The 27,909-nt window shown below is 44.2% G+C and overlaps 2 protein-coding genes across 12 annotated transcripts in view; one reads left to right on the forward strand and one right to left on the reverse strand.

Annotated features, from left to right (window-relative positions):
• The window catches only part of LOC117200620 (translation initiation factor IF-2-like), a 41,594-nt gene extending 26,015 nt beyond the window's left edge, over positions 1-15,579 (reverse strand). For 2 of the 4 annotated variants that reach the window (XR_004482236.2, XR_004482235.2), the window contains exon 1: positions 14,382-14,923. Coding sequence is in view for 2 of the 4 variants with exons in the window: in XM_033424159.2 (XP_033280050.1) it covers positions 14,717-15,538 (822 nt within the window). In the remaining 2 variants the exon portion in view is untranslated. Of the gene's footprint in view, positions 1-1,501; positions 6,149-14,381 lie in introns of those variants that run through there. The other 2 variants (XM_033424160.2, XM_033424159.2) reach the window with 2 other exon arrangements.
• The window catches only part of BRPF3 (bromodomain and PHD finger containing 3), a 36,745-nt gene continuing 24,028 nt past the window's right edge, over positions 15,193-27,909 (forward strand). For all 8 annotated transcript variants that reach the window (XR_004482233.2, XR_004482234.2, XM_033424142.2 and 5 more), the window contains exons 1-4: positions 15,193-15,319; positions 18,327-19,803; positions 23,153-23,309; positions 25,663-25,794. Coding sequence is in view for 6 of the 8 variants with exons in the window: in XM_033424142.2 (XP_033280033.1) it covers positions 18,353-19,803; positions 23,153-23,309; positions 25,663-25,794 (1,740 nt within the window). In the remaining 2 variants the exon portion in view is untranslated. The remainder of the gene's footprint in view (positions 15,320-18,326; positions 19,804-23,152; positions 23,310-25,662; positions 25,795-27,909) is intronic.

Below are 27,909 nucleotides of genomic sequence, written 5' to 3' on the forward strand. Positions count from 1 at the left end.
AAAACACTGAACATGCAATTACCATATGACTCAGCAATTGCACTCCTGGGCTTCTAACTCAGAGAGAATCTTATGTTCACATAATAACGTGTACGTGAATGTTCAGAGCAGCTTTATCCATAAAAGCCTCAAACTGGAAATAGCTCAGATGTCCTTTAATGGGTAAATGGTTAAACAAACGGTGGTATACTCATATCATGGATTATTACTTAGCAATAATATGGAACAAATTATTCATAAAGGCAACAATCTGGATGAATCTCCAAAGAATTATATTTAGTGAAAAAAACCAATCTAAAAGGTTATATACTATATGATTCCAATTATATAACATTCTAGAGATATCAAAATTATAAAACAGAGAACAGATTAGTGGTTGCCAGGACTTAAGAGGGCTACAGGAAGGAAACAGATGTGGCTATAAAAGGACAACATAAGAGATCCTTGTGGTGCTGGAATTGTTTTTATTTTGACTGTATCAATGTCAAAATGATAGGAGACCCTTCCAAAATGGCAGAGCAAGGACCTTAGAAAACTGCTCCTTATAAAAGCAATGAAAGCACTGGCAAAGTTGCCAAAATCAACATTGTCCGAACTCTGAAAATTAACCAAAGGCTCAGAACAGTCTGAAGAGTATTTATTACAAAAAATGGCTGAATCTCAGTAAACAAAGAACTTTGTAGCATTTTAATTTGCCCTATTCACGTCTTCTCTCTACTTCCATGGTGGCCTTGGAAACCAACAGCCCTGCAGACATGGCAGCCATGAAGACTAGCAGCCTAGCAGTCACTGGAGAGGTCAAAATAGGCTTGGAGCTTTTCAAAGGCTCCATCCCCAAATAACTGTCATTATTTGACCTGTCTGGCAGTTCCCTGTAAACCACCACTCTCAGGGTTTGTGTTTATTTGAACTGACTCAGAGCTCATTCACTGTGAATACCCTTTTCCCTGGAGCATTTATTGAAAATAACCAGGGGCAATTGTTTAACATCACAGGTGACTTAGGCGATAACAATTGTGTGGGGCAAGGAAGAAGCTGACAAAAAGCTTAAAAGGAAAAACTTTGGAATAAGGTATCTATAGGAGCCTTTGAAAAGTTCCAACATATTCTTGGATATCTAGAAGACCACATGTATGTGCTGGGCCGTGTGCATGCCCAGGAAAGGTCTGAGAAGACCCTAATCTCACTCACTGCTGGGAGACCTTTAGGCTCTGCACAAGCAGGAAGTAAAGACTAAAGCAGAGTTGTCCACAGTGTGTTGGAGTCTTGAAGATATACCCTAACACCACACGCATGTGCGCGCACACACACACACCTGGCAAAGGCCAGGAGACATTAATTCAAGGCATGTAATGAGATAGCTGTCCATTCATTACCTGGTCACTAAACTAACCAAGCAGAGACTATCAGTGCCATGCATGACAAAGAATACAGACTTTACAGAATTAGTTCAGGGAAGTCACTAAAAAAACAGAAGCAAAAAAAAAAAAAAAAAAAAAAAACAGAAGCAGCAGCAGCAACAACAAACAGCAACCCCAATAAACCCTGGGAAGAGAGGGGAATGTGATATGCAGAGTTGCCACATTGTATTATTTAAAATGTCTAGTTTTCAAAAAACATATGAGACATACAAAGAAAGGGGAAAACAGGACATACACAAGGTGGGGGGGAAGAAGCAATGAATAGAAACTGTCTCTCAGAAAGCTCAGATGGACAGACTTCACCAGACAAAGAATTTAAATCATCTATTATAAATACGTTTAAAGAACTAAAGGAAATCATATCTAAAGAACTAAAGGAAAGTATGAGAATGTCTCACCAAATAGAGACTATCAGTAAAGAGAAAGAATTATAAAAAAAGAATCAATATAAATACCAATATAAAAAGAGAACTTCAGGGGAATTCCCTGGCAATCCAATAGTTAGGAATTGGCGCCCTCACTGCTGTGGCCTCGGTTCGATCCCTGGTCGGGGAACTGGGATCCCGCATGCCGCGCAACGAGGCCAAAAAAAAAAAGAAAGAACTTCAGTACAATAACTGAAATGAAATTTTTTACTAGAGGAGCATGGCTGTAGATTCCAGCTGGCAGAAAGAAGAATCAGAAAACTTGAAGACAGGTCAGTTGAGATTCTCCAGTCTGAGGAAAAGAGAGAAAAAAAAGAATAAAGAAAAATGAACACAGCCAGAGCTTCAGATACCTGTGAAACACCATGAAGTGTACCAACATGTGCATAAGGAGGTCCCAGAAGGAGAGGAGAGAAGGGAACAAAAAAAAAATTTGGCCCAAAATGTCCCAAATTGGGTGAAAATCATGAATCTACACATTCAAGAAGCTCAACACACTCTAAGATAAACAGATCCATATCTAGACATATCAGAATCAAACTGTCAAAAGCCAAGGACAAAGAGAATCTTGAAAGCAGCAAGACAGATATGATTCATCACATATAAGGGATCCTCAGTAAGATTAACAGCTGAATTCTCATCAGTGTCAATATTCTGGATGTGATATTTTCTATAGTTTTGCAAGATATTACTGTTGGAGGAAACTGGATAAAGTGTACATGGAATCCTTCTGTATTATTTCTTATAACTGCTTGTGAAACTAAAATTATCTCAAAATTAAAAATTTAACATACACACACTTCAAAACAACACTTGGATCTGAGATAAAATCATAAGAGAAGTGTAAAGATATTTATAATTGAGCAATAATGAAAATACTATGTATCAAGACTTGAGAAACATACAAACAAACAACAGTGGTAATTCGAGGTAAACTTATAGTCTTGAATGCTTATATTAGAAATGAAGAAAGTCTGAAAATTTAAAAAACTAGGCACCCAAACTTTTAGAAAAGTAACAGAATAAAGTGGAAGGAAGCAGATTAAAATAGTTAGAGCAACAATCAAAAAAATGGGGGGCTTCCCTGGTGGCACAGTGGTTGAGAGTCCGCCTGTCAATGCAGGGGACATGGGTTCATGCCCCGGTCTGGGAAAATCCTACATGCCGCGGAGTGGCTGGGCCCGTGAGCCATGGCCGCTGAGGCTGTGTGTCCGGAGCCTGTGCTCTGCAACGGGAAAGGCCACAGCAGTGAGAGGCCCGCGTACCGCAAAAAAAAAAAAAAAAAAAAAAGACTAAGGATGATCAACAAAGCCAAAAGCTAGCTATCTGGGGTAAAAAAATTAATAAAATTGATTGGGGGTGGGGGTAAAGAGGAGAGAAAAGAAGAAAAAAATATTAGTAATGCAAAGGGGAACATAACTATAGATGTAGCAGAGATTCAAAAGAAAACATTTTGCAAAACTCAGATGAACAAACCCTAGAAAAAATATTCCAACCTTCCAAGAAACAGTTCATTTCAATCATATACAAACTCTTCCATAAAACTGAAAAAGAGGAAATATTTCCAATTCATACTATGAGATTAATAAAACTTAATTCCCAAAGCTATCAAATTACAGTAATCTCACTTGTGAACCTAGATGCAAATATATTAAAGTATTAGCAAACCAAAGCAGTGATATATAAAAGAGGTAATAAATCATGACAAAGTCAGGCTAATTTCAGAGATACAAGAATGGTTTAATATTAGAGAACCAATTCTTCACATTAACAGTAAAGGAGAAAACCGATTATCATCTTAATAGATGCAGAAAGTGCATTTGATAAAATTCAACACTCATCATGATGAAACAACTTTTAGCAAAGTGAGAATAGAAATGATCTTTCTGAATCTGTTAAAGGGTATCTCACATAACACCGAAAGCAAACATCATTCTTAGTAGGGAAATGTCAGAAGCATTTCCTTATAACTGAGTAACAAGTCAGGGATGTCTATTGCTTCTATCTAACATTGTGCTGAAGGTCAGTAAGGAGGAGAGAAAGGGGGGGTGGGGGGGGAAGGAAGGAAGGAAAGAAGGAAGGAAGGAAGGGAGGAAGGAATGTTTGAAAAGGGAAGATCAAAACTATTATTTACAAATAATATAATTATCTATAGAGAAAACCCTTAAGAACCAACCAAATTATTCGAAATAATAAGTTTAGCAAGGTGGCTAAATATAAGATGAACAGGCAACAATAAACTGTATTTCCAATACTAGTAAGTAAAAGAAGAAATATTAAATTTCTACTTACAGTATAGGCAGTGGTGGCAATGTCCTAGCTAGATTATATTTGATTTCTAGCTTGCTCCTTCAGTCTTTCAATTCTGTCAGCCCCACTTCAACCCTTCCAATAAATTCTGTTTTTTCCTGAGACAGCTAGAATTGGGTTTTATTGCTTGCAAACATGCATCCTGTAATTACACTATTATTTTAATGGGTATTTGAAGTAAAATGTGTGTCTGGGGTCCTCAAAACCACCCCCAAATTCAGTGATTCAATAGGAAGAATCAGGATTCAGCATGCAGCTGTATGTATGGCTACAATTTATTATAGAGAAAGGATACAGAGCAAAATCAGTAAAATCAGCAAAGAGAAAAGGAAGGCACATGGGGTGGAGTCTGGAGGAAACCAGGACCAAGCTTCCAAGAGTCCTCTCTCACACAGGATGCACTTAATTCCCTCAACAATGAGTTGTAACAACACATGTCAAATGTTGTTTACCAGGGAAGCTCATTAGAGACTGTCCAGAGTTTTTACTGGGGGCTGGTTACAAAGGCACCCTCTGCCTGGTGGCATGTACTCCAGAAGGAAAGCAGCTGTCTAGCGTAAACCATATTGTTTACACAAATAGTTTAAGCACAGTGAACCACTCTTATCAGTGAGGGTGGTGAGAACCTTCCTGAAATCCAGGAAGTTCCCAGATGCCACCCATGTAAGCAGGCATTTCAAAGGACAGCAGTCAGGCCTGCTATGTTAACTCTCTTCCGTATGATGCACACTCTTTCTGCCATACTGAATTGGACAGCTAATTTATTACAGCCACTTTTCAATCCATTCACTTACTTTTGAAATTATATCATTTAATTTTAAGTATATTTCATATCAACGTCTACGAAATTACACAGTTTTTAAAAGTCAGGGCTTCCCTGGTGGTGCAGTTGTTAAGAATCCACCTGCCAATGCAGGGGACACGGGTTTGAGCCCTGGTCCGGGAAGATCCCACATGCCGCAGAGCAACTAAGCCCATGTGCCACAACTACTGAGCCTGTGCTCTAGAGCCCGCGAGCCACAAATACTGAGCCCGCATGCCACAACTACTGAGCCCATGTGCCACAACTACTGAAGCCCGCACGCCTAGAGCCCGTGCTCCGCAACAAGAGAAGCCACCGCAATGAGAAGCCTGCGCACCGCAACGAAGAGTAGCCCCCACTTGCTGCTACTAGAGAAAGCCCACATGCAGAAACGAAGACCCAACACAGCCAAAAATAAATAAATAAATAAATAAATAAATAAATATTTAAAAAAATAAAAACTCAAATAATTCTGAGGCTTAAAAATAAAACCAGAGATTTCTGCTTCACCCCAATTCCTGCTCTCCTAATCCATAAGCAACGCTTTCAAACTCTTTTGTAGTTTCTTCCAGTATTTATCTTTCATTTCTAAATAACTCGCATTTACTGTTACTTCTTGATTTTTCAACTTTACACATTATCTATTACCTTTCAACTATAGACAATGAGGATTTAACTTTCTTATATCTCCTACCACTCACCTCATATTCTCAAAACAGTTTTATCATAATTTTTAGTTAAATCTCTATTCTGTTTTTCATTATGATTATATAAATGTTTGCAAATGAGTCACAGGCTTATAGAAATTATATTGTGAAATATATAGAAATTATATTTTTTTCACATGAGTTGTCTTTCCTGGAATTAATAATAGCCTGTTTAAAATTTTTAATTATCTATATACATATCATTAAATCCATCTCTAAACTCTCTATCAGTACTGAAAACCTCCTCTCATACGGTCAAATGTATATGGTAAATTATCCATTCCAATTGTTTCTGGAGTCCTCCAACTCCAATGGTTGCACCCTAAGCCTGCCACACAACTCTTCCTGGGATTTCCCTTCATCATAACTGGGGATGCCTTTTGCTTCTTTCTTGTATTGGATCCCATTTCATGGACCCTGTGACTTCTATTTTTCTTGATTTTTTTCTCCATCATTTGGTGGAAAATGTCATCCAGTTGCTTCCTGAGAAAGAATAGATAAATGAGACCTTGCAAGTTGGAAAATGTCTTTATACTATTCCCACACTTGATACTTAGGCAAGGCATAGACTTGAATATTGAAAACAACATTCTCTCAGCATTTGATGGGATTATTCTGATGTCTTCTAATTTGGTATCATTCTGATTCGTAATCTTTTCTATGTGACCTGCTTTTTTCTCTCTAGAAGCTTTTAGGATCCTCCCTTTTTCTATCACTAGTGTTCTTAGATTAGATCTTTTTGCATTCATTGTACCAGGGCACTGGTGGAGTCTTTCATTCTGGAAACTCAAGACCTTCATTCCTGGGAAAATTTATCATTTCTCTTTCTAGAATTACTATAGATGGGATGTTGAGTGTCCTGAATTGATCCTCAAGTTCTCTTTTCTCTTCTCTGTACTTTCCTATTTTCCCTCTACTCTCTGGGAGACTTCAACTTCACCTTCCAAATCTTCCATTGTATCTTTTTAAAATCTTTCATACTTTCTTATTTTTAATTTTCAAGAGCTTTTAATCTTTTGACTGCGTCTTTTCATTCTCCCTCCTTCCCTCCCTTCCTTCTTTTCTAATATTATCACGGTCCCATTTCATGGATGCTACTCTTTTTTTTTTTTTTTGGATGCTACTCTTTGAGGCTGAGATTTTTGTTTGTTAAAACTTCTGTGGTTCTCTACATTAACTGTTTCCACTCTGTTCCTTTGTTTTGGGCTATGACGTTCGTGAGACTTTCCTTATATATCTCTTGGTTCTTGACTGTCTACTCAATTTTGAGTGAGGTAATAAAAAGTTGTTTAAAATTGTGTGTGTTGGGGCAAAGGGAGGGGGTATTTTGGTATCTGGTAGGCTTCAATATAAGGCAAAAGGTGGCAAACTGAAATTTTTTTGTTTTTACTGGGGATGTTCCTCCATAAATATTTGTAAATAGGACTTTACTTTCAGAGAGGAATCCTGGAATTCTCTAATATCCTTTAATCCACTGCTTCTCAAATTTTAACATGCAAAACATGCACTGGTGGTGCACTGATTGAGAATTCTCCTGTCAATGCAGGGGACATGGGTTCAATCCCTGGTCCGGGAAGATTCCACATGCCACGGAGCAACTAAGCCCGTGCGCCACCACTACTGAGCCTGCACCTCTAGAGCCTGTGCTCCGCTACAAGAGTAGCCCCCGCTCGCCACAACTAGAGAAAGCTGGCGTGCAGCAACGAAGACCCAACGCAGCCAAAAATAAAAAAATAAAATAAATCTATTAAAAAAAAAGTTAATTATTAAAAAAAATAAATAAATCACCTGGGGGAATCTTGTTAAAATGCAGATTTTGGTTTGGAAGGTCTGGAGTGGGGCCTGAGAGTCAGCATTTCTAACCTCCTCCCAGGGCATGCCAATACCTGGTGTTCTAAAATGTGAGATGGAGGAAGAGGCTGGGCCACTGAGGATTTTGATATCAAGAAAACATTTTTTTCAATTCCCCACTTGAAAGGATAAGCTGGCTAAAAATATTTTCGTGGGATTTTTTTCTCAGGCCCCTCCTGGACCACCAGATCCCATCAATTTGTACCAGCTTCTCCCTTCCTCTTTATCAGCACTGAGAAGGGAAATGAGGTGGGGATGGAGTGTCTCACCATTCAGTATGTAGAGTTTCATTCTAATTGCCATTTTCAGAATGGCACTTTGTCCCTGCCTTCATTGGTGACTGCCTGGAATCTCCAAGTCCAGATCTCTTTAGTTCAATTTCTTGAGATGGCAAATCTCCAAGGAGTAGTGGGGAGATCTGATGGCATCTAACCACCCTTTTAACAGGTTTTTCAGCCAATCCTACTTTCAGGCCTACTCTCCAAGCCACTGCCACCCCCTCACCACCACCCCCTGCCCCCCAGCACACACATTTCTTCAGAAGTACCTGCAGTCTCCTACTTCTAAGCCTTTCTAGTGGTCTAATGTGAATCAGCTGATTTTTACCGGCTCTTCTTGCAGACTTTTAACTTTCTCTGATTTGTTCACCCATCTACTTCCATTCTCCAAAATTTTATTGACAGTTCTCAACTGCTGTTGTTTCTTCCCCCCATTCTCTGTTCTTGTGGATTTTATTATCTTGCAGGGTTTTTTTTTTAATCCTTTATTAACATATTAAGTAAAGTTTGGGGAATAAGTGCATGTGCTCAATCCACACATTTTAACCGTCTATCGTTGAACTTTCCCAAAAATGTCCCTCTCATTGTACACTGTTCATTCTACCGTTTAGACTGTAGATTGAGTTTATATCTGCCATCATCTTATTGCTTATTTTTCTTCTTATTGCTTATTTGTGTTCCTTTTTCCTTGTCTTCTTTTTGATTGGTTGAATATTTATTATTTCTTTTTTCCTCTCTACTAGTTTGTGAGTTATATACTCTTTTTTTCATTCTTTTAATGATTAGTCTAAAAATTACAACAGGTATTCTTTTTTTAATCAACTTAATTGTGGTACAATTTATGTAAAATACATGACGGCTATCCCAGTATTTCGATAACTTCTGACAAATGTTTCTCTACCACCACAATCAACTTATGGAATGTTTCCATCACTCCCAAAAGTTCCCACATGCCCCTTTATAGTCAGTACTCTCCTCTACCTCCAGGCAGCCACCAATCTGCTTTCTGTTACTATAGATTAGTTTGCATTTTCAAGAATTTCAAATAAATGGAATCATACATTACAACAGGTATTCTTGACTAATCAAAGGCAAATATTAATTCTTGAGTTTTACCCTTTTCCCAGACAATGCAAGGACCTTAAAACACTTTAATCCTGGAATTGTCTAATATCCTCTAATCCACTGCTTCTCAACTTTAATATGCACATTGTATTAGTCAGGGTTCTGCAGAGAAACAGAATAAATAGATATTATAGGAATTGGTTCAAGCAATTATGGAGGCCAAGAAGTCCCATGATCTGTCATCTGCAAGCTGGAGAACCAGGATGGCTGCTGGTATAACTTAGCCAAGTCCAAAGGCGTGGGAGCCAGGACCAAGGGCAGGAGAAGGTAATGTCCCAGCTCAACCAGAGAGCGAATTCAACCTTCCTCTACCTTTTTGTCCTAGTCAGGCCCTCAACAGATTGGATGATGCCCATCCGCACTATTAGGGGTTATCTTCTTTACTCAGTCTACCGATTAAAATGCTAATCTCTTCCAGAAACACCTTCACAGACACTCAGTAATAATGTTTTACCAGCTATCCCTTAGCCTGGTCAACTTCACACATAAAATTAACCATCACACATATGAATCACCTAGGGGGATTTTGTTAAAATGCAGGTTCTGGTTTGGTAGATGCTATTATTATTATTTTTTAGGTGCTATTATTTTTGTTCATTTTCTCTCTTTAGTAAAATTATACCAAGTAGGTGGCTACTTGCAGAGTCAGTTCTTTTGTTAAAATATGGAAATAACATATTTTATGGTGTCCTGACTTCACGCATGATTAAAAGTTTAGGACTTAACAGAAATGCTAATTAAAGGTTGAAATGAAAGGACATTAAATCAGGTTGAACAATTTACACTTGCCACATGCTATTTACTTTTAGGTTTGTGGTTTAACATTTCACTAAGAATATGGTAAAATGTTCTAGCCAGAATTCAAGTCCAAAGAGGATAATGTAAGCCATACTAGGTGGATAATTTAAAACATACTGTACCATACTCTCTTGCCTGACTGGATCTTCAAGCATGAATTATTCAAGCCATTTCCTTGTTCTAAAAATCATGAGGAACTACCGCCCCTTCACATCCAGTTCCCTATAAAACAGACTCCATGCTCGGACTTTATCTTTCCAGTCTTTTCTCGCACATCTCCCATTTTTGGTCAAACGGGATAACCCACTGTCCCCTGAATCAATATTATGGTGTCCCACCTTTCTCTACTCATGGTGCTCAGCCTGGACCACACTCCCCCATCCTCCTAGTTAACACTCAACCCAAGCTTTAAGGTGGAGCTCAATTGGCACCTTCTTCGTGGAGCCTTCCCCTCTTCTCTTTCATTTCTAACTCTCATGCCACTCTGCTTGCATCTCTCTTGAGGTGCTTATACGCCATTGCATGTTCTGGTTACTAATATACTTGCTTTATTCCTGTGATTAGATTTTAAGTGACTTCAAGTGTGACAGCATAGCCTTTTCACCTTTGTGGTCTTCACAGGCATAAAATATAACCTTACCTGCAGCTCACAGATAATTATTGAATGAATATGTGTTTTAGTGTGACTAAAAGGGGCTCCAGAGAACTTGGGCTGACTTATCATTTCCTCAATCCTCAGGCCCTCAGACCCAAAAGGAGCTCCAGAGTAACACTTTGCCACCTCTTAATTTGCAATGACCATACTAGCATGGTCAAAACCTCCTAAGTTTGAGCTTAGATTCATCTTTGATTTTCTCTTTTGTTCCTATGTCCAATCACTCATAAAACTGTTGATCTGTCTTCTGATTTGACCCTTCCTTTCCTTTTTCTCTACAGTCTCTTCCACCATTCTGGTTAATGTCCTTTTATTTTCACAACAAATACTATAAATTCTTCCTGGTTTACCTAATACTGTTCCTGCTCTAGTTTATCCTATGCATAATGGGGACCATAATAATAATTTCACAGAGCTACAAATTGATAAATGAGATATAGCATGCATATTGGACCTACTTTGTACAAGTGCCCACTATATCTTTGGAGAATCATCTCCTGCCCGTGTCCTCTGGTTCTGGTAGTGAACAATGACCACACCTCATTAGAGTATCATGTCTTTCTGGCCACAGCTATTAGTTCGGGATGGCTGAGAGACTGCAAGAAACTATGTCCTGATGACGTAATCTGAATCTCTTGACTTGACCTTACCTAAAACCAGATGCACCCCTGGACCTTCTGGTTATGAGAATCAATAGATTTCCTTTATTAATTAAACTAGTTTGTTTTCTAAGTGCAACAAAGATTTTTAATAAATACAGTAGGTAAAGCACTGAGCACAGTACCTTGTAAATAAGTGTTAGGTATTATTTTTATTATTCCTATACCCTTGCCATATCCAATTCAACTTTTTCTTTCTTAACAACTTCCCATACAGACCAGCTAGGGTAATTTCCTTATTATTCCCTGCATGTTTTCCCTTTGCCTGGGCTGCCCTGTCACCAACCTAATAATGTCATTCCACACTCTTTTCGCCAATTCACATCCATCACTATTTAGAACCAGGCTAAAAGAAGTCTCCTATCCTCCATTTGAATAGCGGTGGCTCTACACTGTTCACTGCCTTATCTGATTTCTCCTACATGTATTTTCTAGTTATTTCTAGCTTGCTTCTTGATTGTACACTACTCAAGGCAAAGAAAAATATATTCTACATTTACATATGATCACTGTAACCTACGTTGAGATTTTGTCATTATTTTCCAAAGCAACTTGAACAGTGTTGGACACACAGATGTTCGATAAATGTGTTACAGGAATAAATGAATGCAATTAAATTTAGAGGGTGTGGTATTCGATTTAAAGCCTGTTGTTAGCATAAATTTTTTCCTTTTTCTAAGTAAACTATATTCTTACAGCATTTTCATTACAGCATAAAAATATCACAATGATTTCAAACTCCCATATTCTTCCTATGTATGGTTTAGAATTCTTTTATCCAAAGTCTAAGCAAGGAATATTCTACTAAAAATAATTCAACAGGGCTTCCCTGGTGGCTCAGTGGTTGAGAGTCTGCCTGACGATGCAGGGGACATGGGTTCGTGCCCCGGGGTCCGGGAAGATCCCACATGCCGCCGAGCGGCTAGGCCCGTGAGCCATGGCTGCTGAGCCTGCATGTCCGGAGCCTGTGCTCTGCAACAGGAGAGGCCACAGCAGTGAGAGGCCTGCGTACAGCAGGGAAAAAAAAAAAATTCAACAATTACTCAAAGTCTATTTCCTTTTCATTACACATATTTTTATTAATCCAGTGGGTATTGCATCTGACCCTTCAGAGGTTTCTTGCTTTGGTAAACTAATGATAACAGTAAATTGTTGACAAAGATATCCTAAGATGCTGAAAAAAAATTGAGGGGGAAACTTTTTGTACTCACGTTTCCTTTTCTGGGTTTAAGTAGTAAAATAGTCTCCTACTTCAAATTAAGTTAGTGTCTACTTAGAAATGGAGGATTTTTAAAACTACTGTTGGGAATCAAAGGTCTGTGCCTCTGTCTGTTGAACTGAACTGCTGTATGGTTTAATGGAAAGGCCAAGGGCTGGTGAATTTAAACTATTTAAAATAGCTAAAGATTAAAGAGAATTAAATTTAGTGCCTCTGGGATTTTTGATACATGTTTCAAATTTGTTTTTTAAAAAGTAAATATATTTATTTACTTTTGGCTGCGTTGGGTCTTCGTTGCTGTGCACGGGCCTTCTCTAGTTGTGGCGCACGGGCCTTTCCTATTTGCGGCGAGCTGGGGCTACTCTGTTGTGGTGCATGAGCTTCTCGTTGTGGTGGCTTCTCTTGTGGCAGAGCACGGGATCTAGGCGCACAGGCTTCAGCAGTTGTAGCACGCGGGCTCAGTAGTTGTGGCTCGCGGGCTCTGGAGCGCATGCTCAGTAGTTGTGGTGCACGAGCTTAGCTGCTCCGCGGCATGTGGGATCTTCCCGGACCAGGGCTTGAATGTGTGTCCCCTGCATTGGTAGGCAGATTCTTAACCACTGCACCACCAGGGAAGCCCTCAAATTTGTTTTTAATGACATAATTGTCCCATGTTACATTTAAGATTACATCATAGTGAACTGGCTATGTGTGCAGTTATACAAACAGAAACCAATTCCAAATATCAAAAATAGAAGCGAGGACAACTGTAAAGTTACCATTAAGAAAGTGGAAGTTGAAAATGGAAGAAAAACATTTAGGCTGAATAAGGTCTTCTATGAAAGCTTTGAATAGAAAAACCTGGAAATCATATGTATCAGGTTAACAATGCATTTTCAACAGCATTTAAATAATTATTTTACTTACTGTTACAAATGGAAACCAATACCTTTCCTCAAAGTATTTATTCTTTAACTTTGGTGGAAAAAGCTCCCAATCACACAAATGGGAATTGTACTAAATAAATTTTGAGAACATCCCTCAAGAAATAAAAGTTACTAGTTATATGTAGAAATGGTTATATTTCACATTTTAAAAGAACAAGAAATGAAATTCAGTGTTCTTGTTTCTATTAGTCTCCTTTTTTTTTTTTCTTTAACTAAAAGTAATTGTAATATTCTCTTGCCTCTGGGGCTTTCCCTTCCACAATTAATCATCTTTTCTTCTACACCTTCCCTCCAAATGATTATTCTCCCTAGCCTTTTGACATTAATTCATACTATTTCACCTTCACAGCTTTCAAAACAATGCCCTGTCCTTGTTTAGCTTCACAAGCCAGTCCTTTTCTCTTAAAAAAAAAATTGGTTAATGAAGTATTTTTGCTATCATTTTGCCAGAAGGTGCTACCATGTAATCAGGAAAACATCTCTGTCATACAAATTAGCTTCCTTACTTTTATCAAACTTTCAAATCCAAAACACAATATGTTTAAATTCCTTAGGATAATGAACATCTATACTTCAAAAGTAGCAGTTCGTTAAGTTTAAGCATTTGTAAGACTTGGATCCTAAGCTTTTATCCTTCATCCTCTGACTCTACAATCTCTGTCATTAATGATCAGAACCAAGCAAGAAATTGTGAGTCTTACCAAGCTACACCACCAGCGCGGGGAGAGGAAACGCTTTCAAAACATGTCATTCATGTTCACATTTAAAGGCAGTCTATCCATACATCCTTTATAAACATCGTTAAATACTGGTGCTTAAGACTTCAGTCATATGAGGTAAGCTTTCCAATTTATAGGCAAAAGAGGGGTGACAAAGGAGCCCTTTTCTCTTCTTAAATTTATTTACCAAAGCAAAAGCCAGGCTGATTATATCTGAAAGTCTGAAGTTGCCATTTGTCAAACATCTATTATAAAGCGGCTTTTGCATTAAATTAACCAACTCCTAGCCAAATAAGGTTTAAGGAGACAGTGTTTCCCATGTCTATGGTGACAAGCGAGTTACCAGACGTCCTTAAGTAGACCGTCAAACTTTTATGTTTACCCTTTTATGTTTACTCTTTTTAAACACAGAAGGGAGAGGATGGCACACAACGAAAAGTCAAGTCTGTTTCTTAAGAAAGATGTCTCGTGGGGAATGAGGCTCACCTTTACACAACAGAGGCAGGTCTTCCCCGGCTGTCCTCACTGGGGAAGGGTATGGACATCGATAGACCTTTGTCCTCCGGACTGGAGCACGGGGGGAAGGGGGCGACTTTCTGGGAGTACTGCAGGCACCTGCACCCCAAGAAACTACAGAACGGTTTTGTCTTCAATGACTGCTCTTGACTTGGCCTTTGGAGGGACCTTCTAGCTCAGGGAGGGGGGTTGTTGCTCCAAACCTTAGCCACCTCCCCCGCAGGGCTGGGGGAGGGGATAAATAACCACTCTAAGGAGTTATGGACCCCGTCTTTCCCAGCTGGACCATAACGCCCCCCAGCTCTCTAGTCGGACTCTCCCCGTGGCGAGGCAGGTCGGCGTGAGCCGGGGCCGCGGCGAGCGCAGATCCCGCCTTTGCTCCGCGCCCCTGCCGTGTCCGCACCGCCACCGTGAGGCCGAGCAGGGGACGGTGCCCTGTGGCGGCAGCGGCTCCGCGCTCCTCTCCGCGCCGCCCCGGCCGCCGCCGCGCCGGGTACGGGCGGGGGGATTTTTTTCTTGTTTCCCCTCTCTTTCGCGCTCTCGCTCCTGTTCAGCGGGAGAGCCCGCGGAGCCAGAGAGGGAGCGAGGGAAGGGGTGGAGGTGGCGGGGGGAGGGGGGGAGGCCGGAGGGGCGGATCCTGCCTGGGGGCTGATCCCTCCCTCCCCTCGGCCGGGCTCCGTGGCGGCAGCGGCGGCGGCGGCGGCGGCGGTTCCATTCCCCCTCCTCCCCCGGGAGCGGCGGCGGCCGGGCCGGGGCCCCAGCGCGGGCCGGGAGGGGGCACGGCGGTGGCCACGGAGGTCAGCGCGGGAGGAGGCCGCGCTCCGCTCCCCGGGCCGCGCCGACCTGCTAGGCGGCCGGCCCGCCCGCGCCCAGGAGCCCCGAACGGTGGGGACGGGCCGGCTGCTGAGGTAATGGGGGCGGCAGCGGGGCCGGACGGAACGGGGGCGGGAGCAGCGGGGCCTACGGGGACCAGGGACTGCACGGGATGGGGGAGGGAAGCGAGGGGCTTCCCGAGCGGGGCGGGGGTGGCGCGAAAGCTCTTTCCTGGAGCCAGGGTGGCAGCGGAGAAGGAAAAGGCGGGTGAGGGGGGGAGCTGAAAAGCGAGGACCCCCTCCCGCAGCCGCCATCTTGCTTCCCCCCTGGCCCTGGAAGCCGAGCCGCCGAGCCCCGCCCCCGCCACGCTCTCCAATTGGTCGGGTCAGAGGAGAGTTCCACCCCCTGAGCGTCCCTTGGCCCCCGGTTCCTCCAGACGGGCAGGTGAGGCGGCCAATGGGCGCTTGCCTCTGTGACCCGCTTGTTCGCAGGCGCTAGCTTTCTCTGTCTGAGGGTCGGACTCCGCGTCTGTCTCAGGCACGCTCCCTCCCTCCCCTCTGGTGAGGAGATGTTATTTCCCTCCTTTCCTCTCCGAAGGGTCAGGATTCTTCTGGAAGAGGTGCCCCTTTAAAGGGGCGGGAGTCTTGGCTGGGGTCCTTATTTGTCTCATGAGTATCTCGTGTGGGGTGCAGGGGAAACAGTTTAATTGCAGAAACTCCTTATTCTTCGCGGACCTGGGTGGGGTGGGCGAGTGGGGGCTCAGGGGATGCCGGGTAGACCTCTGGGGGTGTTGGAGGTATTTGGAGCTGTGTATGTGGGAAGGGCTGTGTGGGATGAGAAACTCCCGCCAAAAAACTAGACTGTAAGCTCCTTGAGGGCGAAACTCATTTCGTTTTTCCTCAGCAGCAGCCCTTCCCCCTCTGGAGTTGGCCCCCCAGTGTCTAGAGGCTTGGGTAGGACAACAGAGGCCTCTGTAGATACTTGCTGCTTGATTGAGAGATACTCTAGGAGGTAGCGGGTAGGGAGGAGGAATATATCGTGGCTTTGACAAAGGAAGAGCTACATCCCCTTTCTGAAGCATTTCAAGTTACTGTTGAGATAGATTTTCACACCTCTGCAAGGGTCTGCATGCCCTTGACAGGGTGGGGATAATAAAGCAGGTCTGTTGGCCCGGGCCGCCCCCAGGGAGTTGGCATTTGTCAGGCATGTAGTGGCCAAGGGTCTCTGGAACCTGGACAGAATTTCTGCGAATGATTCTCTTTCCTTTGGTTCCAAATAGGGTTTGTGCCTGCCTGGCACTGTGCCTCAGCCAAGTTGTTTTTTGTTTGTTTCTTTCAGTCAGACTTTGGGATTGGAAGCCTTTTAAAATAAGGATGTTAAGAATACCTTATTACAAATAGCAACCCTTAAGAAATAAATTTTATTAATTTCATTTTACTGATGGAGTGTGCGGGCACAGAACGTTTCAGTGACTTTCTCTGGGTCACACAGGGCCAAGATTAGTACCTGGATTGCCTCAGAGCCTCTTTTTGTACCAGACCGTGGCATCTCTGTGGTGTTCTTATGTCCTAGTGAGATGGCTTGAGCAGATCAGAAGATCTGGGTTTGAATTGTAGCTCTGTCACTTACCAGCTTTAGGGGGAGTGACACCTTTCTGAGCTTCTGTGTCTTCATCTGTAAAATGGAGATGAGGATATCTATTCTCCCTTCCAAGGTAGTTGTGAAAAATATTAAAAGTAAAAGGGCTTTGTAGTTTGTGAAAGTGTGCTACATTATCATCACCATCTCCACTTTATAAAGATGGTAGATCCTGCAAGCAAGGTGACAAATTCTGTTTTTCTCCTTGAAATCGTCTCCCTGTTCATACCCTTCCAAGCCTCTGCCCGCACCTCAGGGCACCATATCCCCAGAGGTCTTTCTTAGTATTGATGGCCTCAGTAACTGTGACCACAGCTCCTTGTGAGCTTGTCATAATTCCCTCCATCCCAGTGAACAATGGGAGAAATTTAGAGCTTTCTCTTTGTTGCACAAGGGTGGACTGGATGTATTTTGGGAGAGAGGGGCTTTTGAAGTAACAGATGCATTGAGAGTTTACCCCAGATATTGCCCCAGTTACCTTGGCCTTAGGTCCAGTGAGGGTACCAAATAGGCCACTTGGGGCCACACCCAGAGCTTCCAGGGTTTCTGCTTAGAGATGTACTAGCCAATGCATCCTGAATGCTGCCTTTTGCAGAGAATACCCTGCACATTGTAGTTTGAAGTCCTTAGACCACATGCGATAGACATTTCACGTGCCTTACCCCTTCACCCCTGGGCATGGTCGGGGGTAGTGTTTCTGATCATGGATCATGGTAAGATGGGTTGGGAGAGGGCTCTAGACCTGTGGATTTTTGATCCCCCATGGGGCCACAGGTCATGTGTAGAGCTTGTAAGTGGATGCTGTTCTTGTTTACTCCTTTCCTAAGCCTTAACCACCACCCCCTTTTCCATAGTTAGCTGTCCCACAGCCTTAAATACCCCATTAGAACATTAGCTCTCTCCCCATGTTGCATTGATCTGTAGTGATCTGTTGTGTTTACTTTTCTGTCCCTTCAATCAGACAGCGCTCCTTGAGGGCAGGGATCATGAGTGTTTGATTTCTCATTTCATTCAGCTAACACTTATAGAATGCTTACTTAGAGGAGTCAGGCACCATTCCAGGTGCTGGAGATACAGCAGTGAACAAGACAGGCAAAAATCCCTCCCTTCATGGGCCTTACATTCTAGAGGAAGGAAACAAATATACATGATAAATATATAAATTACATAGCACAGTAAAAATTGGTGAGTGTTATAGTGAAATATAAAGCAGGATGAAAGATTGCTGGTGGGGGAAAGGGATTTGCAATTTTGGATAGAATGGTCATAGGTCTCACTGAGAAACACTGTTTATGGAAAGACTTGGAGGAGGTGAAAGAGCAAGCCATGTGGATACCTGAGGGGCAGGATGTTCAGACAGAGGGAATAGCCAGTTTGCTCAGTGGCCACTTGATCAGATGGAAGGGTAAATGAATGCATGCATGCCTGAACGTCTGGCTCACAGTCTCCTGGCCTCCTCTTTAGGCCTGTCTCATTGGTTCCCGGGTGCCATGAGGAAGCCTCGCCGGAAGTCACGGCAGAATGCCGAGGGCCGGCGCTCCCCATCCCCCTATAGTCTGAAGTGCTCACCCACTCGGGAGACCCTGACATATGCCCAGGCCCAACGGATCGTCGAGGTGGACATTGATGGACGTCTGCATCGTATTAGCATCTATGACCCGCTCAAGATCATCACAGAGGATGAGTTGACTGCCCAGGATATCACCGAATGCAATAGTAACAAGGAAAACAGTGAGCAGCCTCAGTTCCCTGTCAAGTCCAAAAAACCCTCATCCAAGGGCAAGAAGAAGGAGTCCTGCTCCAAGCATGCATCCGGCACTTCCTTCCACCTCCCACAACCCAGCTTCCGCATGGTGGACTCAGGCAGTCAACCAGAAGCACCCCCGCTGCCTGCTGCCTACTACCGCTACATTGAGAAGCCACCTGAAGACCTGGATGCAGAAGTAGAATACGACATGGATGAGGAGGACCTTGCCTGGCTGGACATGGTAAATGAGAAGCGGCGAGTAGATGGGCACAGTTTGGTGTCGGCAGATACCTTTGAGCTGCTGGTGGATCGGCTTGAGAAGGAGTCATACTTGGAGAGTCGAAGCAGTGGGGCCCAACAGTCACTCATTGATGAAGATGCTTTCTGCTGTGTATGCCTGGATGACGAATGCCACAACAGCAACGTCATTCTCTTCTGTGACATCTGCAACCTGGCTGTACACCAGGAGTGCTATGGCGTCCCTTACATCCCCGAGGGCCAGTGGCTATGCCGCTGCTGTCTACAGTCTCCCTCCCGGCCTGTGGATTGCGTCCTCTGCCCCAACAAGGGTGGCGCCTTCAAACAGACCAGTGATGGGCACTGGGCCCACGTGGTGTGTGCCATCTGGATCCCTGAAGTCTGCTTTGCTAACACCGTGTTCCTGGAGCCTATTGAGGGCATCGACAACATCCCACCTGCCCGCTGGAAACTAACCTGCTATATCTGCAAGCAGAAGGGGCTGGGTGCAGCCATCCAGTGCCATAAGGTGAACTGCTACACGGCCTTCCATGTGACGTGTGCACAGCGGGCTGGGCTCTTCATGAAGATTGAGCCTATGCGTGAGACCAGCCTCAATGGCACCATCTTCACAGTGCGCAAGACCGCCTACTGTGAAGCCCACTCGCCGCCAGGTGCCGCCACTGCTAGGAGGAAGGGCGACTCCCCAGGAAGTCTCAGTGAGGCTGGGGACGAAGAAGGGCTGAAGGAAGGCTGTGGGGAGGAAGAAGAGAAGGAAGAGGTAGAAGAGGAGGAGGAAGATGAAGGCCAAGGTGGGGTAGGTGGCCCCCTCAAGGGAGTGTCCAAGAAGAACAAGATGACTTTGAAGCAAAGGATCAAGAAGGAGCCAGAGGAAGTGGGCCGAGACACACCCTCCACTGTCCCCATGGTCACTGTCCCACAGATACCCTCTTACAGGTGAGCCTGCCCAGGAGGGCTCCCTAGGGACTCATGATTTCTTCTCAGGCTGGTGTTGGCCCTGAGCCAGGCTTCTGAGCCAGGCTTCTTTCCCCAAGGTTGGTGAATACCTCTTCTCTTCTGTGCTCTCAAATTTAGACTTCTCCTTTAGACCCTGGGCTCACCTGGACTGGTTTGTGGTTTTGATTGTGCCCTTCAAAGCAATGTATTTCCTTTGATTCAAGGTGAGACAGACACTTAAGTTGCTTAGAAAGCCAGGTGACAGGATGTCTAAGGTAATATTTTTCAACAGGGCACAAGTGGCATTTTGGACAGGAGGTAATTCATTATTAAGGCTGTCCCGTACATTTCTCGATGTTTAGCATCCCTGGTCTTTGTCTGTAAGTGCCATTTGCATCCCCTCCCTCATTGCCTGGTCTTTGTGACAACCTCAGATGCTCCCTACTTATATTTCTAGTAACCTTATGGGGCTAGAACTACTTCCAGTTGAGAACCACTGTTTCAAGGGGTCAGTATAGGTACCTGCTGTCCAGAAAGCTCTGTCCTGGGAATGATGCGGACTTTGTGTAAGGGGGTGGTCATGTGGGGAAGATATGTTATGTCTCCTGAGAAGCTTTTAGATTTAGCGGAAAGAAGATCACTCAGCTCTGCTGTGTAACTAAGCCGCCTTGGCCCCCACCGAGTCTGTAGAGAAACCATTGTGCCTGTTTTAAACCATCAGAGAGATAGCTGGCACTGTTGGAGGGATGGGAGCTTGGCAGACAAGCAAGAGACAGGGAAGATTTTCCAGCGGAGGCCCATCTCATTGGTGATGTTCACTAAAAAGACTACAGTGTTAGAGCAGGAAGGAATCTTGGAGATTATTCATCTAACATAGTCCTTGCACCTTCTCCCACACCCCCAGATGAAGAAACTGCGGCCACGGGAGGTAAAGTTGTTCACTCCATTATTCATTCAATGAGATGTTTATTGAGCACTTACTATATGCCAAGTCCTGTTCTAAGGGCTGGAAGGAACCAGGGGTAAAGCGACAGACCCTGGACAAGCTGGGGCTTGTGATGCCTCTAGGTTCTGTTCCTGCTGTCTGTCTCTCTTGGTGTAAGGGATAGGGAGAAAGGAGTACTGGAGGGCAGTGGGGAGTGAGTTGTATGAGGGAAATAGGCAACCAGACTTGTTGGTCTGGAAGGAAGACACAAGAGCTGACAAGATCCAGAGGGAGAGGCTCTTGTGAGCCATGGCTGGAGTTAGATTCAGTCAACTGGAAATGGGCCTTCTAGTCACAGAGCTGTTCTAGGCTCCCCTCCTCCCTTAGGTGAGGTCCATGCTTAGTCTCCATCTGTAGGGTGGTTATGCCCTGGGGCTAGACTTTTTGGTTGTCAGGTCTGCTCTTGTAGGTGGTCTCTTGCAGGGGCCAGCACAGCATGCTGGCTAAGAACCAGACAGACCTGTGTTTGAATCTTGCTTCTGTCACTAACTACCTGTGTGATCTTTGGCAAGTCACTTAACTTCTTTCAGCCTTAGTTTATTTATTTGTAAGTGAAACTACCTCACAGGGTTGTTGGGAGAAATAGATGAGATAATACAAGTAAAGCACAGTGCCTGGCAAATAGTAAGTGCTCAATAAATGATGGCTGCTGCTGCTACTGCTATTTTATTATTATTCTTTTCCCCACCTGCACAAATGCCGTTGGGACCCTCCATGGCCAAGAGGTTGTAGAGGGAGGGGGCTACCTGCATCTGGGCAGGTGTGCTTGGCATGGGTGTTGGTGGGGGATCTGTCCTTTGGGGAAAGGCCTGGGTCTTGATTTTGTAAGCTTGGCTTTGGGGCAGGAATGTCTGACCATGGAAAGGCACAAGGCCTGGGTGAGCAATATCTAGCCCAACATGAACATCCTTCTTAGATTCCACCTTCTTGTTTAGCCACAATTGTCTTCCTTTCAGTGGAGTAAGAGGAAGAGAAGAAGCAGAGGAAACGCCACAGGAGCACTGAGGCCTTGCTTAACCAATTTCGGAACACAGATGTTGTAGCAGAGAGATCATGAGTTCAAATCCTGCCCAGCTTCACCATCTTTTTAGCTGCATTAGTGACTTTGACAATGTTCCTAAGCTGCCTTTCCATCTTTTGTAACATGGGAATAATGTGACCCACGTTGAAATTTGGGCATTATGGTAGAGACTGTGGGAGCTCATTAATTCCCTTCCCACTCCTCCCCCGCCACGTGTTTTTGGCTTGAACGCTGACCTCCAGACTTCTCTTTTGGCGCAGTTTAGCCAGCTAAATTTAAAAAATTTTTTTTAATTTTCATACAATTTTTAAAGCTTACTTTCTATTTGCAGTTATTACAAAATACTGACTATATTCCCTGTGTTGTACAATACATCCTTGAACCTATCTTACACCCAATAGTTTGTACTTCCCACTCCCCCAGCCCTGTATTGCCTCCCACCCCCCTGCCACACACTGGTAACCACTCGTTTGTTCTCTATATCTATGAGTCTGCTTCTTTTATGTTTTATTCACTAGCTTGTTGTTTTATTTATTTATTTATTTTGGCCACGCCACACGGCTTGTGGGATCTTAGTTCCCTGACCAGGGGTTGAACCTGGGCCCTTGCAGTGAAAGCACCGAGTCCTAACCACTGGACCGCCAGGGAATTCCCCTGTTGTCTTTTTTAGATTCCACATATAAACGTTATCATACAGTACTTATCTCTCTTTGTCTAGCCAGCTGACTTTTCAGATTCTCCATCCTCTTACATCTTTAGATCCATTTTTTTTTTCATTTGGTTCAAAATTAGACATTTTTAGGCTACTGAGATTTTTAATGAAAAACCAGAGGTCAGACAACTCCAAAGGGTTGTATTTGGGTTCAGAAGGCAGTAGCCTGCTATATTCCTACTAATTTTCCTTCCAGCTTGGCTGTGGACTACTCCCTGGTCTGGTGGGACCCTTAACTACAGGGGGCAGGAAACAGTGACCGCTTTGCCCACAGCTTATGCAAGTTCCTGTTCTCTTTTGCTGCCTTTATCAAGAGAAGAGTGGGGGTGTTGGGGCACAGACCTGTGTCTCAGGAGTCCAGGACTATAGGGTCAGGGTTCCTGGGGGAGGGTTCTTTTGGAGAATCAGGACTGCAAGGCAGGAGGTGGAAAATCAAGTGAAATATCCCATGCTGAATCTGAGCTGCTTAACTTTGCTGTCCTTTTCAAGGCTTTCTCTGAGGTGAGGCTTTGGCTACTTTATTCTGTCTTCCTCTATAAGGTTCAGAAATGAACCAGGGGTTCTGAATAGGAGGCTGTAATCTGGGCTGCCCACTGACCCTGTCTTTCACTTCCCTCTGCCTCTACTCAAGGTTGAACAAGATCTGTAGTGGTCTCTCCTTTCAGAGGAAAAACCAGTTCATGCAGCGGCTTCACAACTACTGGCTGTTGAAGCGGCAGGCACGGAATGGTGTCCCCCTCATACGGCGCCTGCACTCCCACCTGCAGTCCCAAAGGAATGCTGAGCAGGTAGGTGAAGTAGTTATTTGAGGGCAGTGGAGGGAGGTGGAGAGTGACGAAGGAGAGATGGTTGGGGCAACTCTCCCTGAGCCCTCTGTGGGGCCTTTGCCTATAGCCATCACCTCTCTAGGTGGTCCATCCGAGGAGTGACCTCCAGGACTGTAGAGCTCTTCAGACCAGACAGCAGCCCTTCTAGATGAGAGAGGCTTGGCTTGGAGCAAATTCTAGGGGAGAGTGGAAAGCAAGCCCAGCTTTCCCTCTACGTGGGGAAAACCCTTTAGATATGGTAGAAAGGAAGAAGTGGGCTGAGTGAGGGTCAGGTGACCATGTTGTATAAGTTAGGAAGGCATACTTTCCTTAAGACACTATACTGCCATCTGCCTAAAAATGTTCCATAAAAAATACACTAACCATCTAGGTTGTAGCGCACAGCCTGCCCAGTTGGGGTGATCTTTTAGACATTAGCAACTGGAGTTGCTGCATGTTTAGTGTTTTCCGAGATGGTGGAGGCCTCCTGAGAGACTTTTAAAAAACATATTTAGTTCTCTCTGCCTCTTCACTTGTTCCATTACTTCTGCCTTGAAATATTCCCACACCATTACTCCAGAGACAAGGCAAGCCTTCCCATGACTCTGGTGCCCTCTGTTCTGTCTGATTTTACTTTTGCCTTTTGTAACTGAAGTCCTGAAGGGGAAGTGTATATCCAATCTCTCCTTGAAATGGTCTGCTTGCTCCCCTGTAGCTTCTTCTAGAACATCAGTGACCCCTTCCAGCCCAGCAAGTCTTTCCTCAGATTCTCACCTTATAGACTGTTGGACTGCATTTGACACCACGATCACTTTGTCTTACAGCTTCTCTGTGACACCATTTCCCATCCCCTCTACCCCACTAACTGTACCCTGTGCTGATCCTAATTCTTACCCCTTAATGGTAACACTCCCAGGGGCTCTGTTGCCTCCCTGTTGGCTTGGAGAGCTTGTCCACACTCATAGTTGTCAATAACTGTGTAGCAGTAGCTCCAGGTTTCTTGTCTTGTCCCCTCCCTTTTTTCTGCCCTCAGTCCCTCTGGGGCAGACGAACTATAGATGTCCTTGTAGATGTTATTTCCTGAACTCAGATATTGGAAACTGAATTCATTATCTTCCTTCATCTCCGTAAATGTATTTCCCCATTACTGTTATGGAAGCTTCTTCCTCCTGACCTCAGATGTTGCCCACCTTGGAGTTACTTTTGGCTCTTTCCTCTATAAGGAGCTGCAGTTAATCATCCCCTGATCTGTTTTGGGGATTTATCAGTATATGGCCCTTTAGCTCCATTCCACAGCTACCCTGCTCATCCATGCCCCTTTAATTTCAGTAGTAGCTTTCTAGGTGGTCTCCAGCCTCTAATTCTTTCTTTGCTTTACAGCTGGTACTGTCTTACACACTTAACCATTTTCCATCCTGTCATTTCCTTTTCCGGAATAAATTCCCCCTCGCCAGGCAGGCCACGTCCAGGCTTTTTTGCCTGCCATTTGAAGCTTCTTGCCAGCTGGATCCTGGGTCTTCCTTGGCTTTTGTGGTTCTCCAGTTTCTCTGCTCTGGCCAGCCCGTTTTTCTCAACAAGCAAAGAATCACTAATTCTGCCTTCATACTTCTGCTTTGTGGTCCCTTCAGTTCCAAAAGAGGCCTTTCTTACTGCTTTCTTCATCCACATGCATCATTACATGTGAAACCCTAGTAAGATTGCTCGCCCCAGGAATCCCTGACCTAACCCCAGTCCACTGAGATCTTCTCTATTTTATGTCCTCTTAGCATTTTATATTCAGTTTATCCAATCAGTTTTTGTTGTCTTTATGCTGCTGTGCCCTTGCGTATCAAACCCTGGGCCTCTTTCTTCCCTCAACTACACTGTAACCACTTTTAGGGCAGGAATCACGTTTTTGGTGGTGGTGGTGGTGTTTTAAAGTATGTTCAAGTCAGTAAGCACAAGCTCGTAGTAAAAACTTCGCTTTGTTTTCTAGCCAAGTCGAAGCTCTAGGGTGAAATTCTTTCCACCCTGAGGTGTCTATTAGTTTCCTTCTGAAATTCTTTCCAGCCCTGAGGATGCACAGCTGCTCTCTGGTGTCCCTGGGGGTAGGGAGAAGCAGTCCCAGCTCTCACCCCAGCAATGGTTATTGTGCTATAGTGAAGAAACATTGTTATAAGGCTGGGGAAGCACTGGAGGAAGGGTTGTAGAGGGGGTGGAAGGGCTCTCCGGGACCATGGGTCCAGGAAGGGGATGGGGCTCTTACCTGCTGAGGCCCCAGAGGCTTGAGCAGGGAGAGGACTTTGGGCAGGAAGGAGGCCCACAGTTCCTCTATCCTTTCCCTTCCCTCCTGCAGCGGGAGCAGGACGAGAAGACAAATGCAGTGAAGGAAGAGCTGAAATACTGGCAGAAGCTCCGGCACGACTTGGAGCGGGCACGGCTGCTGATTGAGCTGATTCGGAAAAGAGAAAAGCTCAAGCGGGAGCAGGTGAGGAGGAGCCCCCAGGGCTCTTGTTCAAGATCTTTTTCTCCTACTGTCAGTATGGCTTCAGGAGACCCAGGAGCCCCTGCCTGGTGTCAGCTTTCTTACCTTCCTGCCCAGCACTGTGGGCTCCAAGACCTGCCTACTCTGCGTTGGGTGTGGTGCTGCTGATGGCTTCGAACTTAGGGAGTTTAGCTCCTGGTGGCCTCAGGCATAAGCTTAATATCCTATGCCTGGGCCCATCCCTGGAGTTTCTCATTCAGGATATGGGGGGTGGGGGGTGGGCGGAGCCTGGCCTTCTGTTTTGGAGAGCTTCTCAAGCCATTCTTATGGGTATCACCTTTGACCTGGGAGCTTCTGGGGTTTCTCACTTGGCCTTTAAACACTTATAGTCTTGAATCATTTAAATTTTCCAACCTCTGTTCAAAGAGATTCTAAGCCTCTGAGCATGGAGAATGTTGAGGTAGGTAGTGTAGCCTAGGAATTAGGAATATGAGCTATGGCATCAGGCAGCTTGCGTGTTTTGTTTTTTTTTTTAACATCTTTATTGGAGTATAATTGCCTTACAATGTTGTGTTAGTTTCTGCTGTACAATGAAGTGAATCAGCTATATATATACCTATATCCCCATATCCCCTCCCTCTTGCTTCTCCCTCCCACCCTCCCTATCCCACCCCTCCAGGTGGTCAAAAGCACTGAGCTGATCTCCCTGTGCTATGCGGCTGCTTCCCACTAGCTATCTATTTTCCATTTGGTAGTGTATAGAAGTACATGCCACTCTCTCACTTCGTCCCAGCTTACCCTTCCCCCTTCCCCATCCTCAAGTCCATTCTCTACATCTGCATCTTCATTCAGACAGCCTGCATTTATATCCTGGCTCTGCCACTTACTACTTGTATGACATTAAGTTGCTTAATCTCCTTATACCTCGAGTTTCCTTGACAATAAAATGGGGGTAATAATAGAACCCATCTCATAAGGTTGTGAGGATTAGATAACTTAGTGTATATAAAGAGCTTAGAACAGTGCCTGGCACATAGTAAGGCTATAGAAGTGTCAGCTGCTATCATCATCATCATTATTGATACTCTTTGCCTCCCTGAAGTGTCTACGGCAGCACTCTGCACATGACAGTGAGCAAAAACTATTAATTGAATGCCAAAACTGTTCTCTCTGGTCCAGGAATAGCAGCTGTTACTCTCATGCTTCAGAGGCCTGGGTTAAAGATGTTCTTTCTCTCTTTCTCCGAACTCTGCTTCACTGTTCAGCCCCAGCACAAGCCCTTCTCTCACGGTCCTGTAGCCCGAGTTTCCACCACTGAGACTGGGCAGCTCTTGCCATACTTAGCACAGGTGGGCATGGAGGACATCTCAGGACCTTGTCTATGGATTCAAACTGTCTGTGCCGTCCCAGGCCTGGCCCCACAGCTGAGCTTCTCTTCCCATTTCTGGTCCAGAGAAATGTAAGGGAAAAGGAAGCAGGCAGGGGATGCAGGCAGGCATTTGTTTTGATGTAGCCAAGAGGCAGGAACTTGTAGTCTAATACATGGCTTCCCAACCTTTTTACATTAGGGCACACATGGAAAATAACATTTGTATAGCACACTGCTGCAAATATGTCAGGCTACTTGCCACCCAAGGGGGTGAGCCTCGAGGCCTTGGTCACCCTAGGCCGACCTAGGTGGTCCAAGGGCCAATTAGGTGGGAATCCTGGCCCAAGGGACATTTTATATCATCAGTGTGCCTCTTGGACTAAGTCATACCTAGGTATAAGTCCGTCTCTGTTCTTTCCTAGCCAGGTGACCTTGGGTTAGTAACTCCTCATCATACTCTTTTCAAACCTCAGATTCCATATTTGTAAAATGGAGATAATTACAGTTTCTCCTTCGAGGTTATTGTGATGATTAACTGAGGTAATATAAGTAGAAAGGCAGTGTGGCATAGTAGTCAAAAGCACACACTGTGAATCCCAATCTGTCCCTTATTAGCTGTGTGACCTTGGGCCAGTCACTTACTTAGTCCTTCCGTGCCTCAGTTTCCTCTTTGTAAAATACCTCATTTGTACCTATTTTGAACATTACTTGACACTTAGTAAGGACTATAAAGGTATTAACTATTATTA

Source organism: Orcinus orca, chromosome 10 (assembly GCF_937001465.1).
Source record: "Orcinus orca chromosome 10, mOrcOrc1.1, whole genome shotgun sequence".
Lineage (NCBI taxonomy): Eukaryota > Metazoa > Chordata > Mammalia > Artiodactyla > Delphinidae > Orcinus > Orcinus orca.